Source organism: Malaclemys terrapin, chromosome 6 (genome assembly GCF_027887155.1).
Source record: "Malaclemys terrapin pileata isolate rMalTer1 chromosome 6, rMalTer1.hap1, whole genome shotgun sequence".
NCBI classification, from domain to species: Eukaryota; Metazoa; Chordata; order Testudines; family Emydidae; genus Malaclemys; species Malaclemys terrapin.
Genome location: NC_071510.1, coordinates 112,826,684 through 112,853,383, shown reverse-complemented (window position 1 = coordinate 112,853,383; position 26,700 = coordinate 112,826,684). Strand labels below are relative to the sequence as shown.

The window sequence follows — 26,700 nt, the reverse complement described above, 5'->3', positions numbered from 1 at the left end:
TTATTAGATGAGTTTTGCCATACTTTATTAAAGGTTAGGGTTGCCAACTTTCTAATTGCACAAAACCTAACATCCCTACCTGGCCCCGGGCCCTTCTCCAATGCTTTGCCCCTGCTCACTCTATCCCTCCTCCCTCCGTCGCTCACTCTCCCTGACCCTCACTCGCTTTCACCGGGCTGGGGTAGGGGGCTGGGGTGTGGGAGGGGGATGAGGGCTCTGGCTGGGGGTGCGGGCTCTGGGGTGGGCCCGGGGATGAGGGGTTTGGGGTGTGGGAGAGGGGGTGGGGCTGGGGCTGGAGCAGGGGGTTGGAGTGCAGTGGGGGTATGGGCTCTGGACTGGGGGTGTGGGCTCTAGATCCCTGCCGCCCCTAGGCACATGGGCAGCCAGGGAGGTGCCACATGCTGCCCTCGCGCCTGCAGGCAATGCCCCTGTAGCTCCCATTGGTCGTGGTTCCTGGCCAGTGGGAGGTGCGGAGCCCGCACTGGGGCAGAGGCAGTCTGGGGAGCCTCCCAGGGGCCATAAGGACCTGGCAGCCTGTTCTGGGAGCTGTGCGGAGCTAGGGCAGGCACGTAGCCTGCCTTAGCCCGAGACCCCCACTGCACCGGCAAACGGATGCCTGGCAACCCTACTAAAGATATAATATAATATGTTTCCTACCTTTATTGTGTGATTTTAATCTTGTAAGTAGAGATTGTTCTTCAAAGAAAAAATAAGTGATGGGGAGAGAGAAGGTGAAAGGGGGTCTCTACACCTTACAAGGGGCCTATCTAATTGGGACATGTCTTTTTATTAACTTGAAATCACTCTGTTAGCACATCTGAACTTCCATCTTCTTGTAAAATCTGTCTTGCTTGACCTTCTTGTGAAATATAACCATATCATTCGGCCTTATTCAGTACTCTCTCTTGTGTGTAGGTTCGTTGCATTTGGGCTGGAAATCTCTGATCAGCCAAAAAAAGGCCATGTTACCTCTTCATTGCAAACATTCTAAGTTACGTATTTTTGACAGTCTGATTGCCTTAGTAGTCTATCTTTGATTGTTATGTGTCCTGAATGGCAGATACAAAATATATGCCTATGTTCAACTTGATTCGAGCATTTGATTCTCAGAAATCATAAAGTCTATAAATAAACAATTAAAAGAACCTCATAGCTTACAGGCATAGACACATCATAGCACCTTTGGTGCCATGTTTGTTACAGTCCTAGAATTCCTAATGTCTAAGTTAAACAACAACTTTGATGCTCAGTTTCTTTTAGACAAGGGGAATTTCTTACTCCATTGTCCATTTTATGGGATTTGGCTTTGAGGTAGCTTGAAAACGTCCAATGGAATTGGATTCTTTGGCTAAGAACCTTCCTTGTGAAAGAGAATAAACATAGACTTTAACAATAAAAGGTCAAAGCATTTTGTTGAAACAGCAAGATACAAGCTGTGTGCATAATGACAGGCTTCCATGCCATAAGTCACTACAGAGAGAAATTGATTGCTGTTTTTGCCTGAGCCAATTCAGTTGTGTTTATACAGAAGAATCCACACGGTAGAAATAAAATGGATCTGATACCTCTTGACATCCAGCACAAGTTGAAACTCAGTACCTCATTAAAAATGTTGTGATTTTCCCTGTTACCAGTACCTCTCCCAGTATCACAGTCAGTTATTGGGCAGAAGTTATGTGTTGAATCATGCAATTTCAGTCTCTCTCAAATCTTTATCAACAGTTTTGAATGATCACTGACTAGCGTCAATAAGCTTGCTACCAAAGTTTAACGTGGTGTGATTTCAGATATTAAATTGTGTATGATAGGATCTAATTCTGGTAGCCAGTTTACTAGCAACTAATACACAAATTCCAGGTACAACCTCCTCTTCTATTAAAATCATAGTTGAGAGTTAGTGCTTCCATGACCTTAATTAGAAGCTCTTTACATGGATTTATTCAAACATCCTTGCACTAAACCCTTTCTAGAAAAAGCACTGAGTTCATATCCAAGATATTCATGAACTCTACTGGCATAATAGACCAGTACCTTTCAATCTCTTAACATGAGAATAGCAAATGGAAATTGAACTTGTGTATGTTTAAGCAATTTAATTAGACTTGATGGCATGCAAATTGTTTTATTAATTTATAGCTCCTAATTTGTAGTGTTAAGTAAGAATAGCCTATTTATGCTGACAACACTGCATTTTTTTGGACAACATTGACACATTATACAAAACATCTAAATAGGTGGTTATTGAAGCCTTGAAAGTGTATAGTTTTTTAAGTCTAAAATGACTTTCATTATATTGTAGCATAGCTAGTTATAGCACCTCCTATAAATGACCCGTTTATCTCTTTCACTCAAACTGTGAACAGCCCAAACAGTAAATAGACTTTGAAGCAAATTTTTTCTGCCACTTGAATAGGTATCCACGGAGCCTTGGTTGTTTTTTATTCACACATCTGAAAACTTTAAATTTGTCTTATCGCTATGCTGAACAAATGTTGTAAAATGTGGACCCAAACGAATACTTTTCTCTGTTTTGGAGGCTCCAAGGGTATCCTGCTAGGCAGATTGAGTGACTGCAAGTCTGTGGCTTTAGAATAGGTCAAGCTTATTCAAGGCCTTGGAGGCTTTTCAGCTGCAAAAAAAGTTTTAATGATAAAGATGCTATAAATCTTTTTGGGGGAGGTGAAAGGGTACAGGTTAATAAGCAGTAGGCAGACAAAACCAGATAGTTGCTTCCAAAGCGGTTTTGAAGGTGTGCACTTTCCCAAGCTGCACATGCATGCACACTGAATCATTGGCCTTTAAGGTAATGGAAATTAGAGTCTGATCCTGCAAGTGACTTTTCATGCATGCAGGGGGAGTCCAGTTGACGTCAGTGTGTATATTTGGGGGAGCGGAAGAGGGCATTTGTCATGCAATTCTCAGTGCAAGATCTGGGTCTTAATGAGAGAATCTGTTCGTGGTCAGCACAAAAATGCTTTAAACTTTTGAAAAATACATTAGTTTTGATTGAATAATCAGATAAAGGCATCAGTCTTGAAATTGAAATGAAATTAATGGAGATATCCCATCTCCTAGAACTGGAAGGGACCTTGAAAGGTCATCAAGTCCAGCCCCCTGCCTTCACTAGCAGGACCAAGTACTGATTTTGCCCCAGATCCCCAGGTGGCCCCCTCAAGGATTGAACTCACAACCCTGGGTTTAGCAGGCCAATGCTCAAACCACTGAGCTATCCCTCCCCCCGTCTTCAATAAGTACTGTCCACTTCTACATTAAACTCTCAAACCTCAGCTATTTTTAATGTAGTTCTGGTCTAAACAATATAGCAAGTTATTAATGGGGAGGAAGAGGTTCTCTTCTCACTTAGGGCTTGTTTATACTTACGCGCTGGTTCGGCGGCAGGCAATCGAACTTCTGGGTTCGATTTATCGCATCTTGTCTCGACGCGATAAATTGAACCCTGAAGTGGTCCCTGTCGACTCTGGTAATCCTTCTCGGCGCGAGGAGTACGCGGAGTCGACGGGGGAGCCTGCCTGCCGCGTCTGGACCGCGGTAAGTTCAAACTAAGGTACTTCGACTTCAGCTACGTTATTCACATAGCTGAAGTTGCGTACCTTAGTTCGAATTGGGGGGTTAGTGTAGACCAGGCCTTAGAGGCTCTCCAATGCTCTAAAAACGCTATCGCAATTCTTGCTCAGACCTCCAAATTTCACATTTTGGGAGAGATCTAGCATGGAAGATTTATGATGGGAATGTTTTGGAAAGTTACGTGCCTATGAATATAAGGTTGCATAGGAAACTTGGGTATAGTATTTGCATACTGGCACAGGCAATATAATACTGATTCAGATACATTTCAATACTGTTATGGAGGGTGAACTACTTTCTTGCACTTCAAGAGAAATGCTAACTCGAGGCAGGCAGAGAATCATAGATATAGTAGTGACTGACTTATTGACAGAACAGCCAGTTAAGAAGCTTTGGATGCATTTGTTCACCTTCAAGACACACTGCAAGACTTATTTGGTTTCCCAGGCTTTTTCAGAGCAAGTGATTGGAAATTAATGAAATTTTAAACCAGGCACCTAGGAGAGTTCTTTGCTGGCACAGAGCCAATTTTTTTACTTTTTTTTTTTTAATGTACTAAATATTGTACATGCACTTAGATTTGAGAATAGCTCATCTTTTTTTTAAAAAAAATATTTGACTCAATGTATAAAAATGTTTTCATTTCTTTGCAGCAATTGACAAGGTAGCTTTGTTAATAGGAAACATGAGCTACTGGAATCACCCTCAGCTGAAAGCTCCAATGGTGGATGTCTATGAATTAACCAACTTGCTGAGACAGCTGGATTTCAAAGTTGTTTCTCTTCTGGATCTTACTGAATCTGAGATGCGGAATGCAGTGGATGAATTTTTACTTCTTTTGGACAAAGGAGTGTATGGTAAGAAAGTCACGATATGTCCAACTAATTTAGTAAAACATTTTTGAGTCGGAATACTCAGACATTAACTTACACCTCTCTGCCAGATCACTAAGTCCTACTTGATTGTAAAGCAGACTTCACTGTAAATAGCACGTATATGGGGGGAAGGAGGAAGTGAGTTAAACACCCGCCAGCACATCCTGTGGCTTTGAGTAAAAGGTATTGTTGCTTTTATTAGTGAAGAGATAAAATCTTTGAGCCTCTTTTAACCACACCTAAATGTATAGTATTCTGCTAAATACTGCTACATACTTTCACATTAAAAAGGTTTGTTATTTGCTAAAGATTGCTGCATTTGTGTGGCTTGTTTTTGTAGTGGGACATGCATAATTTTTGTGATCTAGGGAAAAAAACACGAAGCAAGAGTCAGCGCTGTGTAGTGTTTCCCAGAATGCACCAATACAGTTAGGCAGTGTAGCAGATGTAAATGCACAAACCTTCTTGCAATGGCAGAAAAGAAGCTGTGAGGAAACAATGTTACTTGTAACCAGTTAGTTATCTGCCACTAACTGGTTACAAAATCACAAATGAGCCCTTTGAGTCATTGTGCTGCATGCATTTGCAACTTTACACTCACTATATTTTGTTAACTTTGTACTCCTACAACTTAAAGATGATGTGCAAATGAGGAAAAAGTTGTCTTGCTTCTTCAAGACACACAAATAAGTTCCTTTTCTGCTTGTTTGTTTACCTTTGGACTATCAGGTCCTGTCTTTCCTTTTTTTGCTGGAGGTCTCGCTGGAAAACCAGGAAACTGGGGGGGGGGAAGCTTTCTCAGCCTTAAATTACATGGGTAGTAATAATAATAGTTTATTTGTATTACAGTAATGTCTAGAAACCTAAACCCAACTTGAAACCCTGTTTAAACTCAGCGCTGTACATACATAGACTAAGAAACAATGCCTGCCCTGAAGACCTTGCAATCTAAATAAACAAGACTAAGACTGGGGAAAAAAATAAATGTTATCCACATTTTTATAAATGGAGTAGTGTATTGAATCTTTAACAAAGATTTTTCCTCCCAACTTTGTCAAGCTTTTAGGTCAAATAGACGATAAAAATTTTCCCTCCCTCCCCAGTTGTAGTGGTTTTCACTTCCTTGGTACTTGTGATGTTGTCCTGCTAGTTCTGCAGTAATTCTCTATGGGGGGAAGGGTAGACAAACCTGAATTTCTAATATTGAAAAACAAGCTGAGAAAGCTTTTAAAAAACGGTAACACCACTATTTTAGGCCTTCTGTATACATCGTGAAGAAACAAAAAAGACTCTAACTACATTTGTTTGTCTTTATAAGTCTACCTTTAGTAGAGGAAAGAAGCTGGGAGCTCTAGCAAAAGAAATGCTATGAACTTCTGATGCTGTTGCTTGTCTGCAACGTCAAGTGGCCAAGGGTTCATCAAATAGGGTTAAATCCGAAGGTCCCTGTGACGTTGCACTCGTTGTTTTATGGAAATATTCCAGTTACATCATATTCACACTCATAAGCATATCTTTATGTGAAAGGTCTCTTGTAAGGTATAATAACAAAGGTTATAACCTACTGAATATATTCCTCCTATGTATGTATCATTCTTGTATCTGAAGCTAGAAATATGAAGTATAACTCTGAGGTCCTATTGTAATTATGCAAAGTGTTAGCCATTAATGGTGGTTTAGAATCTTGATGGTTCCATTGACTAGGACAATTGGTTGTGGATTGTTTATTTACCTGCAAGCCTTCCTGTGTACATGTGGGCCAACCTGTGGGTAATGAAGAATGAGGTCGTACAGTGACATGTGACCATGTCACCAGGTAACGAAATCTATCTTAAATCTGGTAGTTTTCCATTTAGAAGGAGGGGTGGGGATCCAGAGAGACAAAAGATTCCTGCCTTGTGCCAAAGCTATACAAGGGGGCGGGGACAGAACAAATGGGACTGCCAGTCATGAGAAAACCCCTGCTTTCCACCTAAGATGTCTGCTGGAACTAACAAAGACTGTACAAGGGGAAAGGATTGGGCCCAGATTAGGAAGGAGTCTAGTCTGTGAAAGAAGCTTATTGGAACATCTCTGAGGGTGAGATTTTATCTGTAATCGGTTTCTTAGGCTTAAACTTGAGTGTTTTTGCTTTATTTTGCTTTAGTGACTTACGTTGTTCTGTCTGTTACTTGAAACCACTTAAATCCTACTTTTTATACTTCTGTTTATTAATGAACCCAGAGTAAGTGATTAATACCTGGGGGAGCAAACAGCTGTGCATATCTCTCTATCAGTGTTGTAGAGGGTGGACAATTTATGAGTTTATCCTGTATCAGTTTATTTAGAGTAAAACGGATTTATTTGGGGCTTGGATCCCATTGGGAGCTGAGCGTCTGGGTGCTGGAGGCAACCCTAAACTGTTGAACAGTTTTTGGTTAAAGTCTGCAGCTTTGGGGGCGTGGAGCAGACCTGGGTCTGTGTTTCAGCAGGCTAGTGTCTGCTCAACAAGGCAGGGTTCTGGAGTCCCAAGCTGGCAGGGAAGACTGGCTCAGAGGTCATTTCAGCACATCAGGTGACAGTCCCAAGGGGTCTCTGTGACCGAACCCATCGCAGTCCCAATTCTGGCAGAACTCAAACAGAACTGTTAGTGAACACCTCTGATGGAATCTCTCCCTGAATAAATTCTGCAGGATTTGCTCCTTCATATATCTTCACATATTGTGTCAGGAGCTCAATATGTGGTTAATGACAGGGAGAAATAAGTTAGAAAATGGCAACTATAAGCTATTTCAGGATTGAGATAAAAGTGTACTTTGCAACACAGGGCTAACTTTAATAAGTTTAAATTTATTATGATATCCCCTAGATATTGACAAATTTATGGATGTGCAAACTAGTTTACAGGATGAATATTGCACATCTGGTGTCACATTGAGCTTAAACTTCCCCTTTCCCCCTGGACAGGTTTATGATTTAAGTCACAAATTAACTGTATGCTAGTTTCTGGTGGAGTTTTTTGTCATTAAAAACTTGCCTTACAAGTGAGTCATTGCTCAGTACTGTGATTGAGCTATATTGGCAAAATGTATCAACAATTTTCTCAAGAGAGTGTGCCATGGAAAATGGATCTGTCTTTCCTAAGTCTCATCTTTGAAGGGGGAAGTTGAGTCACTGTCTCTGCTATCTTGGAAGTGGAATAGATCAATTCAGACAAAACTTTACTGCTTTATTAGGGAGCAGGCCACCCTGAATTATCTGATGCAGAGTGTGAAGAGAGGTCTGTTGCTGACTAGCTAGATTTGATTTTTTTAAAAAGCTGTTTTTGTGTACATTACTTTTAAAATAAGGATTTAGGACAGAGGCTAGAATGCTAAACTTGTGTCCTATACAAATGGCTCTAGAATTCCACCCCTACCTAAATTCAGCCACGAAATTGCTTAATCTGGTATTTTACTCAAACGGGTGCCAGGCCCACATGAAGTTATTTCTTTGTGTGGCTTTTACACTCATGTGATACCTGATGCTTGATACATGTAGGACTGGCTGACCTGACATTCAAAATATCTTTCACCATTTATATATCAGAACAAAGACTCACAATCATATGGAAATCTATTATGACTGTAAAGTTCACTAGACTTTCTGATGGTATGACTTCCATTTGCCTCTCATGTAAAATACTTATGATGTTTCTTGTGTGTTGGGGGGAGCTATGGACTCCTATTCTGTTTAAGGCTCTCTGTTTACCTTAGCTGTTAACATGAATTTAAAAAAATAAGTGACCAGAGGCTTTGATGTAGTTCATACTGGCTCCATGTGAGAGCATTTGCAAAGTGCATTTATATAGTTTAACCTTTGTTTTTCCATCTAGCTGATACCTGTGAAAGCCAAGCATGGCCTCTCCCAGTAAAATTTAGCATTAAACTAGGGTTACCATATCTCATAAATAAAAAGAGGACCCGCCCTGGCCCTGCCCATTTCCCCACCCCTAGCCCCACCCCAACTCCACCCCTTCCCCACCCTAACTCCACCCCCTCCTCCCTTCCACTCCCAGCCTGGGGGAAAGGGCTGCCCCAGTGCTACTTCAGGGTTTGCCGGGCAGCCCTCAGACCCTGCGCCCCCAGCCGGCGCTTCCCCAGCGCAGCTGGAGCCCGGGAGGGGAAGCGCCCAGCCGGGGGCGCAGGGTCTGGAGGCTGCCCAGCAAACTGTGAAGCCGGTAGTGCTCGGGCTTTGGGCAGCCCCTATGCCTCCGGACCCTGTGCCCCCAGCCGGGCACTTCCCCTCCCAGGCTCCGGCGGCGCAGGGTCCGGAGGCATGGGGGCTGCCCGAAGCCGGTAGCTCTCGGGCAGCCCGGCTCTTAAACAGAGCTGAAGAGGAGCAGAGCCTTCAGCCGCGGCGGCTCTGCGTAACTTACACTGTGTCAGTTACACACGCTGTGGCTGGAGGCTCTGCTCTGTGTAACTGACACAGTGTAAGTTACGCAGAGCCGCCGCGGCTGGAGGCTCTGCTCCTCTTCGGCTCTGTTTAAGAGCCGGGCTGCCCGAGCGCTACCGGCCTCGGGCAGCCCCCTGCCTCCGGACCCTGCGCCGCCGGAGCCCGGGAGGGGAAGTGCCCGGCTGGGGGCGCAGGGTCTGGAGGCATGGGGGCTGCCCGAAGCCCGAGCACTACCGGCTTCGGGCAGCCCCGGTGCCCCCAGACCCTGCGCCCCCAGCCGGGCACTTCCCCTCCTGGGCTCCGGCGGCGCAGGGTTTGGAGGCACGGGGTTGCCCAAAGCTGGTAGCGCTTGGGCAGCCCGGCTCTTAAACAGAGCCAAAGAGTCAGGGAGGAGCAGAGCTGCCATTTTCCCGGACATGTTCGGCTTTTTGGCAATTCCCCCCGGACGGGGGTTTGACTGCCGAAAAGCCGGACATGTCCGGGGAAAAAGAGGACGTATAGTAACCCTAATTAAACCTTCATAAATTACTTATCATTTAAATGATCATTCTGGATAGTGACTATTAGTGTCTCAGAAGCAATATAAAATATGCTGTCAGGGTATAAATTGCTGGTGATTTATTGCGTGTTAGTGGGCACAGCTCCAAACATAAGAGGCACAGCTGCTACCCCCATTTAGACCTTGTTTCAGATATTCATGATATTTACCATGACATTGTGTAATTAGTATTTGCTGCCAGGAATGTGGCATTTCAAATACTGTTCCCTAAAAATAGAACTGATAAACAAATTGGTGATGGTGGTCTCGGTACTTTAGTTCCTCAATATATTTGATATTAAATGCAATGCAGAATTATTGTGCTCATCATATATAAATGAGATGAGAGATGTAACAGCATAAATTTTAAAGATTGAAAGTAATCTGGCTGTTTTCTTAGTAAAAACTCTGGAGATCACTTAAAATGTTGATTTCTGTGCTGAACTTCACTTCTGATCCTGATGTTAGTACAATAACTGTTTGTGACCATTGCATCTTAAATACTTTTGCTGGCTGCTCATCAGATATCCTTAACCCAGTTACTTATCCCATGACAGGAAAGAAATCCAGTTACCATTTTAAAATAAACCTATCTGTGATCCTGTCACCCCTCCTTTAGTACTGATCGCTCCAGTTCTTGGCAGGATTAATCTACATAAAAAGCTGTCTTGTTCTGTGTCAGGGTTAGAATACAAGCCCATGTTAATGATGATTTGTACAATATTAATAAATGGCTGACTGCCTTTAAACAGAATAGGGCCTAAATTTGGCCCAGAAATACCAAGGACCAAGATGTTAATACTGTCTTATCAGTGACTGTTGTAAGCACTGACTTCACTAGGATTTACGTGCTGAAAGTTGGGTAAATATGTTTTAATACCATATGGCATCCATGTCATGGCTAAGTAGTACAAATTAAATGTTAACTCTTCAGTTATTTCAAACCTTTCTACCATGACTGGTAATTGATACCAGCTCTCTAATGGAGCAAAGTGAAGAAACTTCATAAACCTAGGGACTCATTCTGATCTCTTTCTCTCTGACTTCATTGACATCAGTGAAGATACTCTTCATGTACTCTGATGTAAATAAGAGCAGAATTTGGCCCCTAATCTTTTTACATTGACCCTGTGATCCTTAAAGCAGGAATATAATTGGAGACACAGATGCTGCAACAAGTATCCAGGTGTTCACCTTCATTGTAAAAGCAATGTCAAGTATTCAATTTCCAGCATTTCAACTAGCGTATACGTAATAGTGATTTGTTAAAATAGGACCATTCAAAATAAACTGGCCAAGTCTACTGAGCAAACAAACACAATCAAGTGGTTTTAAGTTCTGCCTTAGAAGCCAGTTTGTAGATAATGCCTATGATTGGTGATCAGTTACTAAACTAGATAGTTTAGCAATAGGGTACCAGCCATATACAGGGAGAGCATTTGCAGAATGATATAACTAGCTAAAACAAGGAAGGCATTAATTTAGACATAAGTTTATTTGTATCCCACTCTGTTTTAAATATACAGAAGTATTTTACTCAAATCACAAGAGAATTAATTTTACTTAAAATTACACCTACACAACAGTTATTCTGTTGTGGTTTTGATATGTATGCATGCATAGCCACAACTGAATTATTCACTCTAGTATGTTCATTTGCATAGTTTAAAAAAATCTTTTAAATACCTACGTTAGTGTGTTGCTGCAGAGATCATTTCATAGTTCTGAGTGGATCGCTAGGTACATTATTGCATATTTAGACCTGGATAAATAAATAGTCTTACTAATTTAGGGTCAGATCCAAAGCATTTTAAAGGATCCCTTTGAATACAGCATGCTTTGAATGAGGTACTTTAGGATCATGCCCAAATTGCCTATTAAGCAGATGCTTGGCACACAAGTTGCTTTCTAACTTCTCAAAAGTCACCAGTCAGCTGTAACCACAGGAATCTTATAGTTGTCTTACTTTTAATTTAATTTATATTGTAAATTGTTTTAACTAGATGTTATATCAACTGTAAACACTTTAGAATTGTACCTTTTTAATCAAGTGATGCTATTGTGAGTCTCTGAGCTTCTGCCAGGTTTGAATGGCATCACAATTCAAGTGGCGTTTAAACAGTTTTTAGGCTCTAACTTGCCTTGTATTTGCTTTCTGTGCACTTATCTTTTCTCTGAATCTAGGTTTACAGTTTTCCATTGAGTTGTGAGCTGTGCTTATTATATATAGCAACTTTCAAGGTCTCTCTGTAGTTGTTAATGATTTGGAAGCTTATAAAGAATTGAAATTGTTGGTTTAGCTTAGAAGTGCCAGGTCAATATCATGGTATTTCTGAAACACAAAGAAAGGGCTGTAGTTGAGTTGAAGTTGCTTTTCTTTTATTACAATAACTAAAATGTTCATCTAGCTATCTAAATATAAAAGCTGACTTTGATATAGGTGATTTCAGTGTTTTAAATGTACTTATGCTAGTTGAGCACTCAGAATGTGGAAATCTTATGGTGCTGGGTGCTTCATAATTCCATTCATTTATTTTATTTGTATAGAGCCCCAGTCATAGGGGCTTTGAGGAAGATCCATAGCTGGCATCTATTGTCATAACTCTTCAATTGACTGATAATAACTTTCAGCAACTCAGGATCTGGCTTGGCTACTAGAGTGTACTGCTGACTAAAGTTCTTTTTAAAACCAGATCCTGCAATAGAGAAGTTAAGGAAATACCAGGAAGAGGCAATGGGGAAATTCCGACATTATATAAGCCTGTGAGTTATATAAAGAATTAATATACCATAAAAATTTACAAGAGGCAGAAATCCTATTCACTGTCATAATTTTTGTCTTTGATACTGAGATTAGATAGTTTTATTGCAAATTTGATTTAACTGGTTGTCTTATCAAGGCAAGATATCAAGTATTTGTATTCATAATAGGCTAAATCTAAGGTTTGGGCTAAAGTTAACCTTTTGCAGTAAGAAAATACTTAACTGTGTAGTAAAATTTTCTGTTAAATGTTTATAGAATATTTTGAAGACTTAAAGTACTATAAGTGCATATTTATTACAGGTTTGATTCAAAAATTATTTTAAGGTGTTACCCTAACCAGTCTAGTAAGACTTTAACTTGAAAAAAAAGTTTTTTTTGTTAATTATCCAGGAGAGAGAGAGAGAGAGAGACACCCACCCACCCACCAGTCATGGATTCTGAACCTGTAAACAAACTTAGAGACAAGATCTGTTTTAAAAAGAGTTAAAATAGTTTAATAATAGATACCTAATCCTGTGTCCTGCCAATTTTTATGATGTAATAATTGTTTAGAAAAAAATATTAAAATATTTCTCTCTCCTTGCTGCATTTAAAAAACCTCACAAATACAAATGGAGAAGCTGGCTATATGGTGGAAACAATGAAAATGACAATACACAAAGTAATGCCAAATGCAAAGAGTAAGCAAGCTGGAAAAATAGAAATATGTCTTCTCTAATCGTTTAGTTAGAGTAATTTTGGTTACTCATGATAGTAGTGGGGGAAAGTTTTCAGACAAACGTGTCTTTTTAAGTTGACAGTATCCCTTTAACGTTAAATATGTTTGTAACTTTTAGCTATATAATTCGGTATTATCCCTTTCAGTGTAATATGAAATCTGAACTTACTCACAGATATGCAGGTGTGCATATGCAGGAGCTGATTATACAAGTTAGTACAGCTGCTCACTCACCTATGCACAATTTAACCCTTTGCATAGATCAGTGGTTCTCAAACTGTGGGTCGGGACCCCAAAGTATGTCATGACCCTGTTTTAATGGGGTCACCAGGGCTGCTGTTAGACTTGCTGGGGTCTGGGGCTGAAGTCTGAGCCCCACTGCCTGGGGCCTAAGCTGAAGCCTGAGGGCTTCAGCTCTGGGTGGCAGGGCTCAGTTAAAGGATCCCTGCTTGGGGCTGCAGCCCTTGAGCTTCAGCTTTGATACCCTCTTCCCCCATCCCAACACTCCCCTGCCCTCGGGGTGATGAGGCTCGGGTGGGCTCAGGCTTCGGTCCCTCTCCTGGGGTCATGTAGTCATTTTTGTTGTCAGAAGGAGGTCATGGTGCAATGAAGTTTTGAGAACTTATGCACTATACTCTCACAACAGGCCGTAATTGTAGTTGCTAAATGGATTTTTACAAATGGTTATATTCAGACTTCAAGGGCATCTTGTTTATACTAGTCAGTAGAATGACAGAATCATAGAAGTCATCAAGTCCAGCCCTCTGCGCTGAAGCTGGACCAAGTAAACCTAAATTATCCCTGACAGATATTTGTCCAACCTGTTCTCAAAAACCTCGAATAACCTAACATAGCCGCCTCTGGAAACCTATTCCAGACCTTAACTAACCTTATAGTTAGAAAGTTTTTCCTAATATCTAACCTAAATCTCCCTTGCTGCATATTAAGCCGAGTACTTCTACTCCAATCTTTCATGGACGTGGAGAATAATAGATCACAGTCTTCTTTAAATAAGCCCTTGACACATTTGAAGGCTATCAGGTCCCCAATTAGTTGTTTTTTCTCAAGACTTAACATGCTCCGTTTTTTAACTTTTTCGCATAGATCAGGTTTTCTAAACCTTTTGCCATTTCTGTTGCTCTTCTCTATACTCAATTCAGTTTGTCCACATCTTTCCTAAAGTATGGCACACAGAATTGGATGCAGTACTCCAACTGAGGCACCAGTGCCTAATGGAGTGGGACAGTTACCTCCCAGATCTTATGTATGACACATCTGTTAATATGAAGCTTTTTCACAGCTGAATCATATATTGTTCACCACTCACAATTTGTGAATCACTCCAACCCCAACCCCCAGATCTTTTTCACCATTACTGTGACCTAGCTAGCTATTCCCCATTTTGTAGTTGTGTATTTGATTTTTTTTCCTTTCTACTTGTAGTAATTTACACTTGTCTTTATTGAATTTCATTTTGTTGATTTCAGAGCAGTTCTCTAATTTGTCAAGATCATTTTGAATTCTACTTCTGTCCTCCAAAATTCTTATGACCCCTCCCAGTTTGGTGTCTGCATATTTTCTAAATATATTCTCCACGCTATTGCCTAAATCATTAATGAAAATATTGAATAGTATCTGACACAGGACTGACCCCCTCTGGTACCCCACTAGATATATCCTCCCAGTTGGACATTGATAAGTACAGTAGAACCTCAGTTAAAAACTGACCAATCAACCACAGGCCTCATTTGGAACTGGAAGTACACAATCAGGCAGCAGAGGCCAAAACAAAAACGAAAAACCCCACAAATACTGTATAGTACAGTGCTGTGTTAAACATAAACTACTAAAAACAAAAAAAAAGTGGGAAAGTGGTTGGTTTTTTTGTTTGTTTGTTTGTTTGTTTTGTTTTAAAGATGACTTGATAAGGTAAAGAAACTTTCTGTGCTTGTTTCATTTAAATTTAAGATGGTTAAAAACACCATTTTTCTTCTGCAGTGAAGTTTCAAAGCTGTATTAAGCCAATGTTCTGTTGTAAACTTTTGAAAGAACAACCATAATGTTTTGTTCAGAGTTACGAACGTTTCACAGTTAAGAACAACCTTCGTTCCCTAGGAGTTTGTACTAATGAGGTTCTACTGTACTCTTCGAGTATTGTTTTTAAACCAGATGTACATCCACCTTATAGTAATTTCATCTAGATCATATTTCCCTAGTACATTGTTAATCTAAAGCAATGTTATTTCATAAGTACCTACTGTCTTGTGTTAAAACAATTTTACTTACCCAAACTCTTCATGTTATGTTTGCACATAGTAGGGTTGATAATTGCCTATTTTTATTTTGGCTTTCTGCCCAATCATTGATAATATTAATTGAAAACTCTACCTGGATTAGCAAAAATGTTTAATTTCTCCCAAACACATACTGTAGATGTAATGGGTAAAATTCTGGCCCCAGTGCAGTCAGTGATGGCTTTTCAATGTGTGCGTATACCATATAATCATTTCTGCTTTTTCCTTTCAGGTTTATTATATTATGCTGGCCATGGCTATGAAAACTATGGAAACAGTTTCATGGTTCCGATTGATGCCCCAAATCCCTATCGGTCTGCAAACTGTTTGTGCGTGCAGAATATACTCAAACTGATGCAGGAAAAAGAGACTGGGCTCAATGTGTTTTTACTGGATATGTGTAGAAAAAGGTAGGATTTCTAGTCTTGAAATGCTTACTGTAAATTGTAACTGGATTAATCAGTTTCCTTTTCGTGGGAGGGTGAAGAAGGCTAGAGTGACTACAGATCTCATTACTTTCAGACACAAAGTGTGAAACTCCTATTTTCTTTAGCTTTCGCACAGCAACAGCAAATTACTATTGGAGAAGTGGGGAGCATACTTAAAAAAACAAAAAACAAACAAAACCCAGCCAAAAAACCAAACCAAATAATCAGCTGCCTCCAGGGAATAGGGAGGAAGCTAGAACCACACGTGGAACTTCATGCTATAAATGTTTTTGTAAGTAATTAGGTGGATGGAGGTTGGAGAGAATTTCTAGCTCCAGTGGGTTCTGAGAGATCTTAGAAACTGCTCCAAAGCCTATTGAAGTCATTTGGAATCTTTCAGTTGACTTAATTGCGGTTTGGATCAGGCCCCATGTGAAAACATGAAGGTGGTAATTCAGCTTATTATGTATTTTTGCATACAAATACAACCTATCCACTCAACAGGTTAAAGAGAAATGTACTAAAGCATCAAACTAGCTAGATAAAACTGATAAGAGTTTTAAGTCAGCAGAGATTTATGATGCAGCAGACTGCTGTGGCTGGAAGATTTTGTGTTGAGCCACTTCAGTTAATATGTAGAAACCTTTGATAATATGGAACTGATGCAAAGTCCTTCATTTCAGACATTTTTGAAGACAAATAGATTTTTGTTTACTCCTTTTATGCTGGATGATGCTTTCTCCTGCCTCCTGAAAAATATACACCTCTACCCCGATATAACGCTGTCCTTGGGAGACAAAAAATCTTACTGCGTTATAGGTGAAACCACGTTATATCGAACTTGCTTTGATCCGCCAGAGTGCGCAGCCCTGCCCCGCCCTCCCCTGCCCCTCCTGGAGCACTGCTTTACCGCGTTGTATCCGAATTCTTGTTATATCGGGCCGCATTTAAAACTTTAAAAAAAATTGAAAGGTTTAGCAGATTTATTTTAATTTAAAGAATCTTTGTTGACTTTCTCCACATCATTTCATGTATATAGTTGGGATTATGTTTTCCAATATGCATTACTGTTTACCAACATTGAATTTCATCTGCCTCTTTGCGGCCCAGTAACCCAGTTCTGTGAAACAGTGAGGTGGCAAAGTTTGCTTTGGATTTAACTGTCTTGAGTAACTTTGTATCCCCTGCAAACTTTTCCACCTCACTATTTACCCTCTTTTTCCAGATCATTTATGAATATGGTGAACAGCACTAGTCCCAGTATGGATCCTTGGGGGACCCAGCCATTTACCTTTCTTCATTGTGAAAACTGACCTATTTATTCCCACCGTGGGTTAAAAGATAGAAAACAAGTTACCTTTTATCCCATGACTGCATAGTTAGCTTAAGAGCCTTTGATGAGGAACCTTGTCAAAGGCTTTCAGAAAAAGTCCTACACCACAGCCACTGGATCACTCTTGTCCACATATTTTTTGACACCCTCAAAGAATTCTAATAGATTGGTGAGGCATGATTTCCCTTTACAAAGGCTGTGTTGATTCTTCCCCAACATATTGGATTCATCTGTCTGTTTGATAATTCTGTTCTTTACTATATTTCAACCAATTTGCCTGGTATTGAAGTTAGGTTTACTGGCCTGTAACTGCCAGGATCACCTCTGGAGCCTTTTTCAAAAATTGGTGTTACTTAGCTATCCTCCAGTCATCTGGTTACATACCACGGTTAGTAGATCTTCAATTTCACATTTGAGTGCTGTCAGAACTCTTGAGTGAATATCATCTAGTCCTGGTGACTTATTACCAGAGAGATTATTCCTCATGACTGCTACAGTGTTTCCAGAGCCTGTGAACTTCATTGCTAATGTAACATTAATAACTCAAACGTCACATTCCAATGGCCAAAACAAAAATGTCTAAGAAATATGGCAGATTTTCACATCTCAACCTTGCTGATGTTCCATTTTGAAAGGAAAAACCATCCAGTTTTCATTAGCCTAAAATGACTGACAGTTTCCAGTAGTTTCAAAGACTTCTTGCTAGGACCATGGCCAAATTCAACAGCTGTTAGTATGAGGTGCTCTCATCTAGTCAATGCATAATCTTAGTTTAACTATTGTTTTCATGAAAATGTTGATGCAGCTAATTTTATTTACCATCAGTGGATTCATTCCTAATTAAAGAAAGAAAAGAGAGAAAAATTATCTGTTTTCTATGATGTACACTGTAACACTTGCATGATTGGATTGTCAGAGTCACATTCTATACTTTCGTTTCCATTTATTATAGAAATGAGTATGATGATACCATTCTAATCTTGGATGCCCTGAAGGTTACCGCTAACATCGTTTTTGGATATGCAACGTAAGGAAACTTCCTCCAGCCCCACCTGATTTCAAGGCCAGAAGGGACCACTGTGGTCATTTAGTTGACTTTTTTTAAAAAATAGTCCATTCAGTAGTGTAAGAGCACCAGTAATTCATCTCTAATATATGTTCCTATCCCTGGTCTATTTATATGAATTATTAAAATTGCCCTTAATTCTGTCTTGATATTTTAGAGATGTACTGGCTATAGCCAGGTCTACACTAAACAGTTAGATTGACCCAAGTGAATCGCTCAGGGGTATGAAAAATCCACACCCCTGAGTGACTGTTGTTAAGCCGACCTAACCCACGGTTAGATGTTGCTAGATCAAAGGACCGATGCTTCTGTCAACTTAGCTATTGTCTCTTGGGGAGGTGGATTAACTACAGAAATGGGAGAACCCCTCCTGTTGCTGTAGTGTGGATCTACACTGAAGTGCTATAGCAGCTCAGGTGCAGCTGTAGCGTTTTAAGTGTAGACATAGCCTGAGTGTAGACATATCAAATGTATATTTTAATAGGCTTATTTGCTGTTCCCCATTCAAATGTGAGCTACTGCCCTCAAAAGCCATAGATGCTACAGCTCATCTCCCTAACTTGCTGAATGACTCACCTGCAATTATTTTAATAGTCAACTTCAGGGATGCTCCCGCTCATTTTTAATAAACATTAGTTTGATATTAAAAACTATGGAGAAATAAAAAATGTTATTCCATATGCCCATAATGATTGAAATATGTTTATTTGTGACAGATGGCAATTTCCTACAGTATTCTGAATATGAATTTTATTGAATTAGGTTTAATATCTGTGGAGTCATTATATTTAAAAATGCGATAGGATTGTATGTAATTTTTCTAGGGACGTGACCAATTTAAATGCTAGAAACTTCAAAGAAGTGTTGGGGACAACACATGAGAAGTGGATTTTCTAGGAAGTATAGGGAGACCTTTTGGAGCCACTCCCTAGGGAGAAAAACCCACTGTCTACAGTTTCTGTTCCTGAAAACTCCAGCTCAAAGACCCCCTGAACGATATGAGGGATGGAATAAACTTTTCATGAGGGTGCTAGTTTTGAGCTAAGGCTGTTATGAACTTGTAACCACAAAAGAGACCCTTTGGGAAGGTGTAGGGGGCTTCAAGGACTCACCTTTCAGAGCCCATATTGTGTGAGATCCAGTAACCTTATTAGCATGCATGTGGGTTCTTTTACTGTATTGAATGTTTTCTCTAAAGTTTATACCTAAGAATAAAATAGGCTTAAATAGGAAGTGCTGTGTGGTAACTAATAACTGTGGCAATTGCACTGTTCACCATCTCTGAGGAGAAAGACAAAGCAGATATGCTTAGGCAATCTGACTTTTTGGGGGAATTCTCAGTATAATCCGAGAGCTATGCAACCTGGAAATAGCCTGGTCAGGAGGAATTGAGATACATATCTCTACCCAAGAGAGGTAGACAGCCAGGGGAATCTTCCTTGGAGGTTTTTAAGGCCCAGCTTGACAAAGCCCTGGCTGGGATGATTTAGTTGGGAATTGGTCCTGCTTTGAGCAGGGGGTTGGACTAGATGACCTCCTGAGGTCCCTTCCAACCCTGATATTCTATGATTCTATGAGGGCCCTTGCTGGACTATAGAGGGTGAATACAGATGCAGTTGCCCTGAACTATGACATGTCATGTCTTAGCATAGCCATGTTGGTCCCAGGACATGAAAGAACAACGGAAACCCAAAGGAATTGATGGCTTTACCCATATCACTGCCATCTTACACAAAGACTACAAGCTCAGTGTCTGAGGGGACAGAAAAGTGCAGTTTATCTTTTTTTACTGAGTGTCAGAACACATTTTAAATTTATTTATATGTGTGTATGTGTTTTACAATAACAACAAATGGGTTTCGTTATCTGAGCTACAGCACTTAGAATGGTTGCAAATTCTTTTTCCTGGGGTTGCAAAGATCAAAGTTAATTCTGTAATTCCAGTATTTTGAAGTGGTTGTATAAAGTTTAGATTAACAGTTTCAGGATAGCATCCAATTATTGTGGATTTAATATGGCAAATACAAAAGCATTCAGCTGGTAAGTGGTCAAGAGTTTTACCAAACTAGGAGGTATTAATGGAATTTGTACCGGCACATTTTTCAGACACTGCTTTGGGACTGTCCTCCAAGATAATTTGTTCAAGGAGCAATAATACTTTAGGCTGATCTTGCCTCATTCCTGTGATTTGGTAGTAAATATGAACTCTTCACAAATGAATTGTTTGTAAATGTATATTGCATTTCTGTGAAGACCAAATTAACTAGGCTCTAAATACAATTTAGTCTTCATACAGCAGTTCCTTATTTCATGCAGCATTCTTTTCACATTCATACATGTCTTGTAAAATATTACTAATTTATCACTGTCAATCTCTTTTTTTGCTCTTATATTTATTATTTATTATACTTTAAAGATGCCAAGGAGCAGAAGCTTTTGAAATTCAGCACTCTGGGTTAGCCAATGGGATTTTCATGAAGTTCTTGAAGGAACGCATGTTGGAGGACAAGAAGATTACTGTGTTACTTGATGAAGTTGCAGAAGGTGAAAGCAACCTACATTTTAACTTCCCATAGCATCCAGTTTACCAAAAAAATCTTTTTTTTTTTTTAATCTAAAACTCCTCTTCTACACTGAGTGTTCTTGACTTCCTTCTCTAAATTCTTATTTCTGCACTGTGTAAACCCACCATCAAATGCAGCTACCTCTTGTGTAAAAACTGAAACATCTTAATAAAAACCCCGGTCTGTAAACTGATGTTTGCTCCTGTGGGATGCAGGGTGCTATACGTTCAAATGTACTTTGTTGTGTGTTGGAATTTGTATTTCATTTGTTGCTTCAAAAGCTCGGTATTGAAGCATGTTTAAGGCTTTCCTTACAGGAAAATCTTCAAGTGCATGAAGGAAAAAGCATGTTTAATATCTAATATTTCTGAACATGGCTAGGGTTTAAAAAAGTGCTTTCATTTTCACTTACTATTTCAAGTGAGACAGAATTGGGATATATATTTGTTTATCTTTGAAGCATTTCAGAAGCATCCCTTACCATAATAGCCCTTCTATTGATGAGCCTCTATAATATGGCGTTCATACTGCTTATTCGAAGTTTTTGTGAGTATGCACCTCTCCTCAGAGTTTACAGATGATTATATGGTCACGAAAATCACTCTCCTTTGTCATGTGGTCTCTGGATGTGACTACTAGCCCAATTTGACTTGTCTGGAGACAGACTAGTTAGGGTTGAATTCTATGTGTGTCATACAGTATTAATACCACATCTGTTGGCATAACCATTATTTACTGACTAGACTACAATGCAGGACCCTATTCATCACTTGTCGCTCAGGCAAAACTCCCTGTGGTGTTGATGGGAGTATTGCCTGAGTGAAGAGTGCTGAAGAGAATGTCTTGGTTGAGAGTGAGCATTCTTTCAAAGCATAGAAAGGTAGACAAGAGCATTTACATGATCAATTATATGTACAAAAACAAAAAACGGACATCTGTGCATAAGTCCACTGGCTTTTCAATAAAAATATTGTCCAGGTCTCCCGCCAGCTGGAGACTTAAAATCTGTATAATGGGCCACATTCTTCTGTCAATTCCACTCAGTGAGGCTACAGGGTTGTAAGTGACGACAGAATTTGGCTCAGTGTGCATATCTGACAAGGATTCATAAATCAGAAATATCCAAACCAGATATTAAATATGCAACCAAATTGGTTTGCTGTTGACAAGACAGACTGTAGAAAATGTGTAACAAAAGTTAAAACAATTCAGTTTTAACGTGCCGGCGCAATCGGGAGAAAAAGGAAATGATGATGATTGTGTGACTAGCTGGAGCGTAAACACATGCAGTGCACATGTGCTGCATGATTAACAATTTTGCCACCACCAATTGAGGTATGACTTGCCCATGCCCCTAGAGTGTGGATCTATAGATGATAAAAAGAACAGGAGTACTTGTGGCACCTTAGAGACTAACAAATTTATTAGAGCATAAGCTTTCGTGGACTACAGCCCACTTGCATCCGAAGAAGTGGGCTGTAGTCCACGAAAGCTTATGCTCTAATAAATTTGTTAGTCTCTAAGGTGCCACAAGTACTCCTGTTCTTTTTACGGATACAGACTAACACGGCTGCTACTCTGAAACCTATAGATGATAGTTACTTTTCAGTTGCTACTTCCTTGCCTCTCTTGCATTTTCCCCACCTGGCTTATCTTCTGTTTAACTAGATACGAAAATATGGAATGAGAGGTCATTGTTTTAATATTTTTATTAAGTTTCATGAGAAGCTTTGTACATACACAGGACTATTATAAGAAAATCTTGACTACTATTCAAGACAAACGAGTTTTAGCTATTAAAACTAAAAATGATCACAAACTTCAAGATTTCAGCTGATTGTGTGTGTATGAGGGAATATGTAGGAATCTTTTCTTAATGTACAGCATTTCACAACTGACTAGGCGCTATCATAGTGTCTTTCCCTGACATCAGAAATTTTATTATTATTACTACTTTAACACTTACATAGCTGCAATGGAGAATACAGTGCACAGAATGAAGATACAGGGTCTGTTTCTCCTCTCACGCTGGTTGGAATTTTAAAATGACTATACTGAAGTTAATGGGTTCACACCCATGTAAGTGAGAAGAGAATAAGGCACATCTTTTCTCCTTGAGGATGTTAAAGTCCAGGTTATGTATGGGTCATGACCCTGTGAAGGATAGGATCAGGTAACATAATAGAGCTATTAATTATTGCCAGAAACCACACATTGGACTAGATGTATTGATGTACTGATCAGGTATGGCAAATGTTACATTCCAAAGGAAAATACATTGACCACTGTTCAATAGTGTATATAATGTTTAATCCCAAACTTGAATAGTCCACCTATATGAATTCACGATTTGTAAACCTTGATTTGAATTCAAATCACTCTTTAGCTATTGGTCTTAATCTTATGCACACCAAAAACAGCTAGAGGAAAAAAAAGCAGCCTTAGAGTTGTTTCATTTAAATGTATAGGCCTGCATTCAGCAAAGTACTGAAGAATGTGACTGAACAAGCTTAATGTTAGTCATGTTCTTCAGTACCCTGCTGAATCAGGGTCATACTGAATTTTTTTTTTTTTTAAATGTGGAGGCATGTTGAAAATAGACACCGAAAAAATTGTTCTCTTCAGACATCTTGCATGCATTCCTTTGAGTGAATTTGAATAGCCAATCACTAAACCTCCCTGAAAGTGAGGTCATCATAGAAATGCGGGCACAACCATAACACCAATGATGTAGCTGCTTTAATTATAATTTCAGGAGCTTTGATTCCTACAAAACTATTTGCATCTTATCTTTAGATATGGGTAAGTGTCACCTTACCAAAGGCAAGCAGGCTTTGGAGATTCGCAGCAGTTTATCTGAGAAAAGAGCATTAACTGATCCCATTCAGCAAACAGGATCATCTGCAGAGTCCCTGGCACGGAACTTACAGTGGGCCAAAGCTCACGGTACAGTAAACGCTCTCTTCCAAAAGATCACCCTTTCAAGATGTTAATTTCATTATTAATTCTTTATCTCACTTGATATGCATAAATAATTCAATTGAAAATATATGTGGGCATAGTGTCTACTCCTTACTGTTGCTTTTTTCACTGGCTATAATATACTGAGTAGAAATGTGCCCAAGGAACGTTATCCCTGACTTTTTTTTTTTTTTTTTTTTTAAAGCAAGAATAGTCTTATTTTTTTCCTGATAGGTTTGAATGTGGTATTGAATTGTCTATAATGTATTTGAGCAGAAGATTAGTAGTCTGATAAGCTTTTGTTTCCTCTCTAATCCCTTTGCCACTTTTACAAGTTTATAGATTGGATAGGTGTCCAGTTTTATTTGAGCACCTAACTCCTATTTGTGTTTTTACAATTTTCTCCCTTAGATATCTGTGGTTTAGGGATTTCATCCTTGGGCCTTTTTTTTTAATTACTGCACAGGATAGAGAAATGTACTGGTTCTGCTATCAGAACCAGGGGTTTCAGGTTTTTTCATAGTCAGTGTGCAGATTCCTAGTCAGTTCACTTCATTTTTTCCTTTTTATTTTTGGTCTTGTTCCATGCATAGGAAAATATCCACAAAGCCTTGTGGGCCACCAAAGACTTAGGCCTGCTCTAAACAGGCTTTTTTTTTCTCTCTCTCTCTTCTCCTCCTCCTCCCCCCCACCCCCGGTACTGACATAAACAATCGTAACTGAAATAGGTTTTTTTAACTGATATATAAATAAAAAAGTTTATTCCCCTTCCTGTGTGCTAAGGATGCTAATACCAGTTTAATGATAGTAATAGGAAGGGAGGAGAACGTCCTTTTAGATCTCTGAAACAATGGCAGAAGCATGTTAGGCTTTCATTAGAATATTTTAAATCGGTTTATCCAAAATATTTATTTGCAGAACTTCCAGAAAGTATGTATCTTGACTTTAAGTGCGGTGTTCAGATTCAGCTGGGGTTCGCAGCCGAGTTTTCCAACGTCCTGATCATCTACACAAGGATAGTAAAGAAACCTCCTGAAATACTAGTTTGCAAAGCATATGTTACAGACTTCCCACTTGTAAGTGTTTCCTATTTGTGTTTCATGATTGCTCTGTATTTAAGTTAGTGGTTGTCTGCTTGTGCCAGACTACAGCTTTGGGGGAAAAAAATTCAAATTTGAATTCTGAACCAAGCAGAGGATGCATATATAAAACAAATCCTATGATTTTGTTGAAACTCTCTTCTTCCCCTTCCCTTCACATCCTTATTTCTGTTACTTGTTAGATCTAAATTAGGCCTGATCCTGCAAGGTGCTAAATGCCTTCAGTTCCTATTGAAAGGATCCGTCACTTAGGCCACGCTCCTATGAGTCACCACATACAGGTGCACTACTACCCTCATGGATCCCCACTGAAGTCGTCATAGCTAGAGAGCAGTGAATTGCAGGATTGGAACCTTAAATTCTAAACTCCCTAGGGAAGGAGCCTTGTTTTCTTATTCCTTTAAAGTGCCTAGCATGCTTTTGGTGCTGTCTAAATAGTGATTGTAAAGAGAATTATGTATTTGTGAATTAACATATTAAATAAGTGTCTTTCTCTCCTACAGTGCTATTACTATAGTACCACCATATACTATATTGTGAAGTGTTCAGACCACCTGGTATTACAAAAGTATGAAGACCAGTTTCTTGCCCCTAAATAGCTTACACTCTAAGGCCTTGATCCTGCAATAAGAAGTGCATGATCGGAGCCCCATGGAGATCAATGGCTCTGCATGGGCATTGGGCGTCTGCCTGTATAGATCCAAAGACCGATGAGGGCTTTAACAGGCAAAGTACAGAAGAAAGTGAGGGAGTGGGATGCAGTTGAAAGCCAAGATTCTAAGTAATAAAGTTTAGTGTGTATCTTATTGGGTTCCACCTTTTTTGTTTTGACTTGTTTATTTCATTATGTCAATATTATTACTTCCCTGAGAGGGGCACCTGGGTATCTTGGAAGAAATAGTGTTTTAATTTGAATTTATCAAAATGTACTAATTGTATAGCAGCTTTAGAACAATTGTACTCTGAAAATGACACATTTAAGAGAAACTAATCAATTGTTCTAATGCTACCTTAGTATACTCAAATCTAGAAGAGGAAAGCTCTATTTTTTTTATACTATTAGCTATAGTAATAGGCAGCAGTCCAGATGAAAAGGGGGGGGGGAATGAAACTTGCACATTTTTTTTTTTTTTTTTAAGTTGTAAGAAATGGGGAAGGAATCCTCCTTGAGTTGCGTTTTAGGAAGGCAAGTGATAAAACACAAACAACCAGTCCTACATGTGACTGATGATGAATTAGGCGACCTAGGTGACTCTCTCTAATATTAGTTGAATCTTGTATTAGGAATTTTTTTGTTAAGAAAAGGAAAACACTATTTTAATAAATTATGTCGAAATAAGTTGTAAATTGAACTCAAATCTTAAGCTACTTCACATAAAATACAAATGTTCCTTTTTATTTTCCTTTTCACATTGTTCTACTAGTTTTTTATACCTACAATTTAATTCTCACCTTTTTTTTTTTTGCAACAGGACTTGGATATAGATCCTAAAGAGGCAAATAAAGGGACTCCTGAGGAAACTGGCAGCTATTTAGTATCAAAGGATCTTCCCAAACACTGTCTCTACACTAGACTAAGTTCACTGCAGAAACTAAAGGTGGTTAATGTTATTTTTTGTCTCGCCCATTTGTTTATACAGTACAGGTTAATCATGTTGCTTCACAACTCCAGTAAAAGAGCTGGATTCTACATGTAATTGATATCATGAATACTGAATATTTTCAGTAATTGCCCAAAGCATACTCATTCATTTAAACATTTATTCTAGCTGCTTAGAGAGAGAATGGCTAAGAGCACACTTCAGTGACTTGGCTCTGTAGCTGGCAGACTGAAAATATGTTCCAAAGAGAGAGCCAGAGGATATGAAATCATATTATTCCACAAGTCCCTTTTAAACACGGCTCTGGAAAATGTGCCTTGTAGGTTGAAAAGATTGATTGACTTCTCTGGAGGAATCACAGCACCTTGTACATATCATGTTTCCATGTCTATTTGCTCACTAAGCATGGTGCCTTAAAGCAGAGCCATAAGTTGAGGTCATTAGTAAAAAGTGGAAA

At 39.4% G+C, this 26,700-nt stretch overlaps 1 protein-coding gene across 3 annotated transcripts in view; it reads left to right on the top strand.

Annotated features, from left to right (window-relative positions):
• Positions 1-26,700, top strand: part of MALT1 (MALT1 paracaspase) — a 68,208-nt gene that overhangs the window by 36,461 nt on the left and 5,047 nt on the right. For all 3 annotated transcript variants that reach the window (XM_054033054.1, XM_054033053.1, XM_054033052.1), the window contains 7 exons: positions 4,239-4,442; positions 15,423-15,600; positions 17,904-17,978; positions 20,434-20,561; positions 23,378-23,527; positions 24,461-24,618; positions 26,115-26,240. In XM_054033054.1, the coding sequence (XP_053889029.1) occupies positions 4,239-4,442; positions 15,423-15,600; positions 17,904-17,978; positions 20,434-20,561; positions 23,378-23,527; positions 24,461-24,618; positions 26,115-26,240 (1,019 nt within the window). The remainder of the gene's footprint in view (positions 1-4,238; positions 4,443-15,422; positions 15,601-17,903; positions 17,979-20,433; positions 20,562-23,377; positions 23,528-24,460; positions 24,619-26,114; positions 26,241-26,700) is intronic.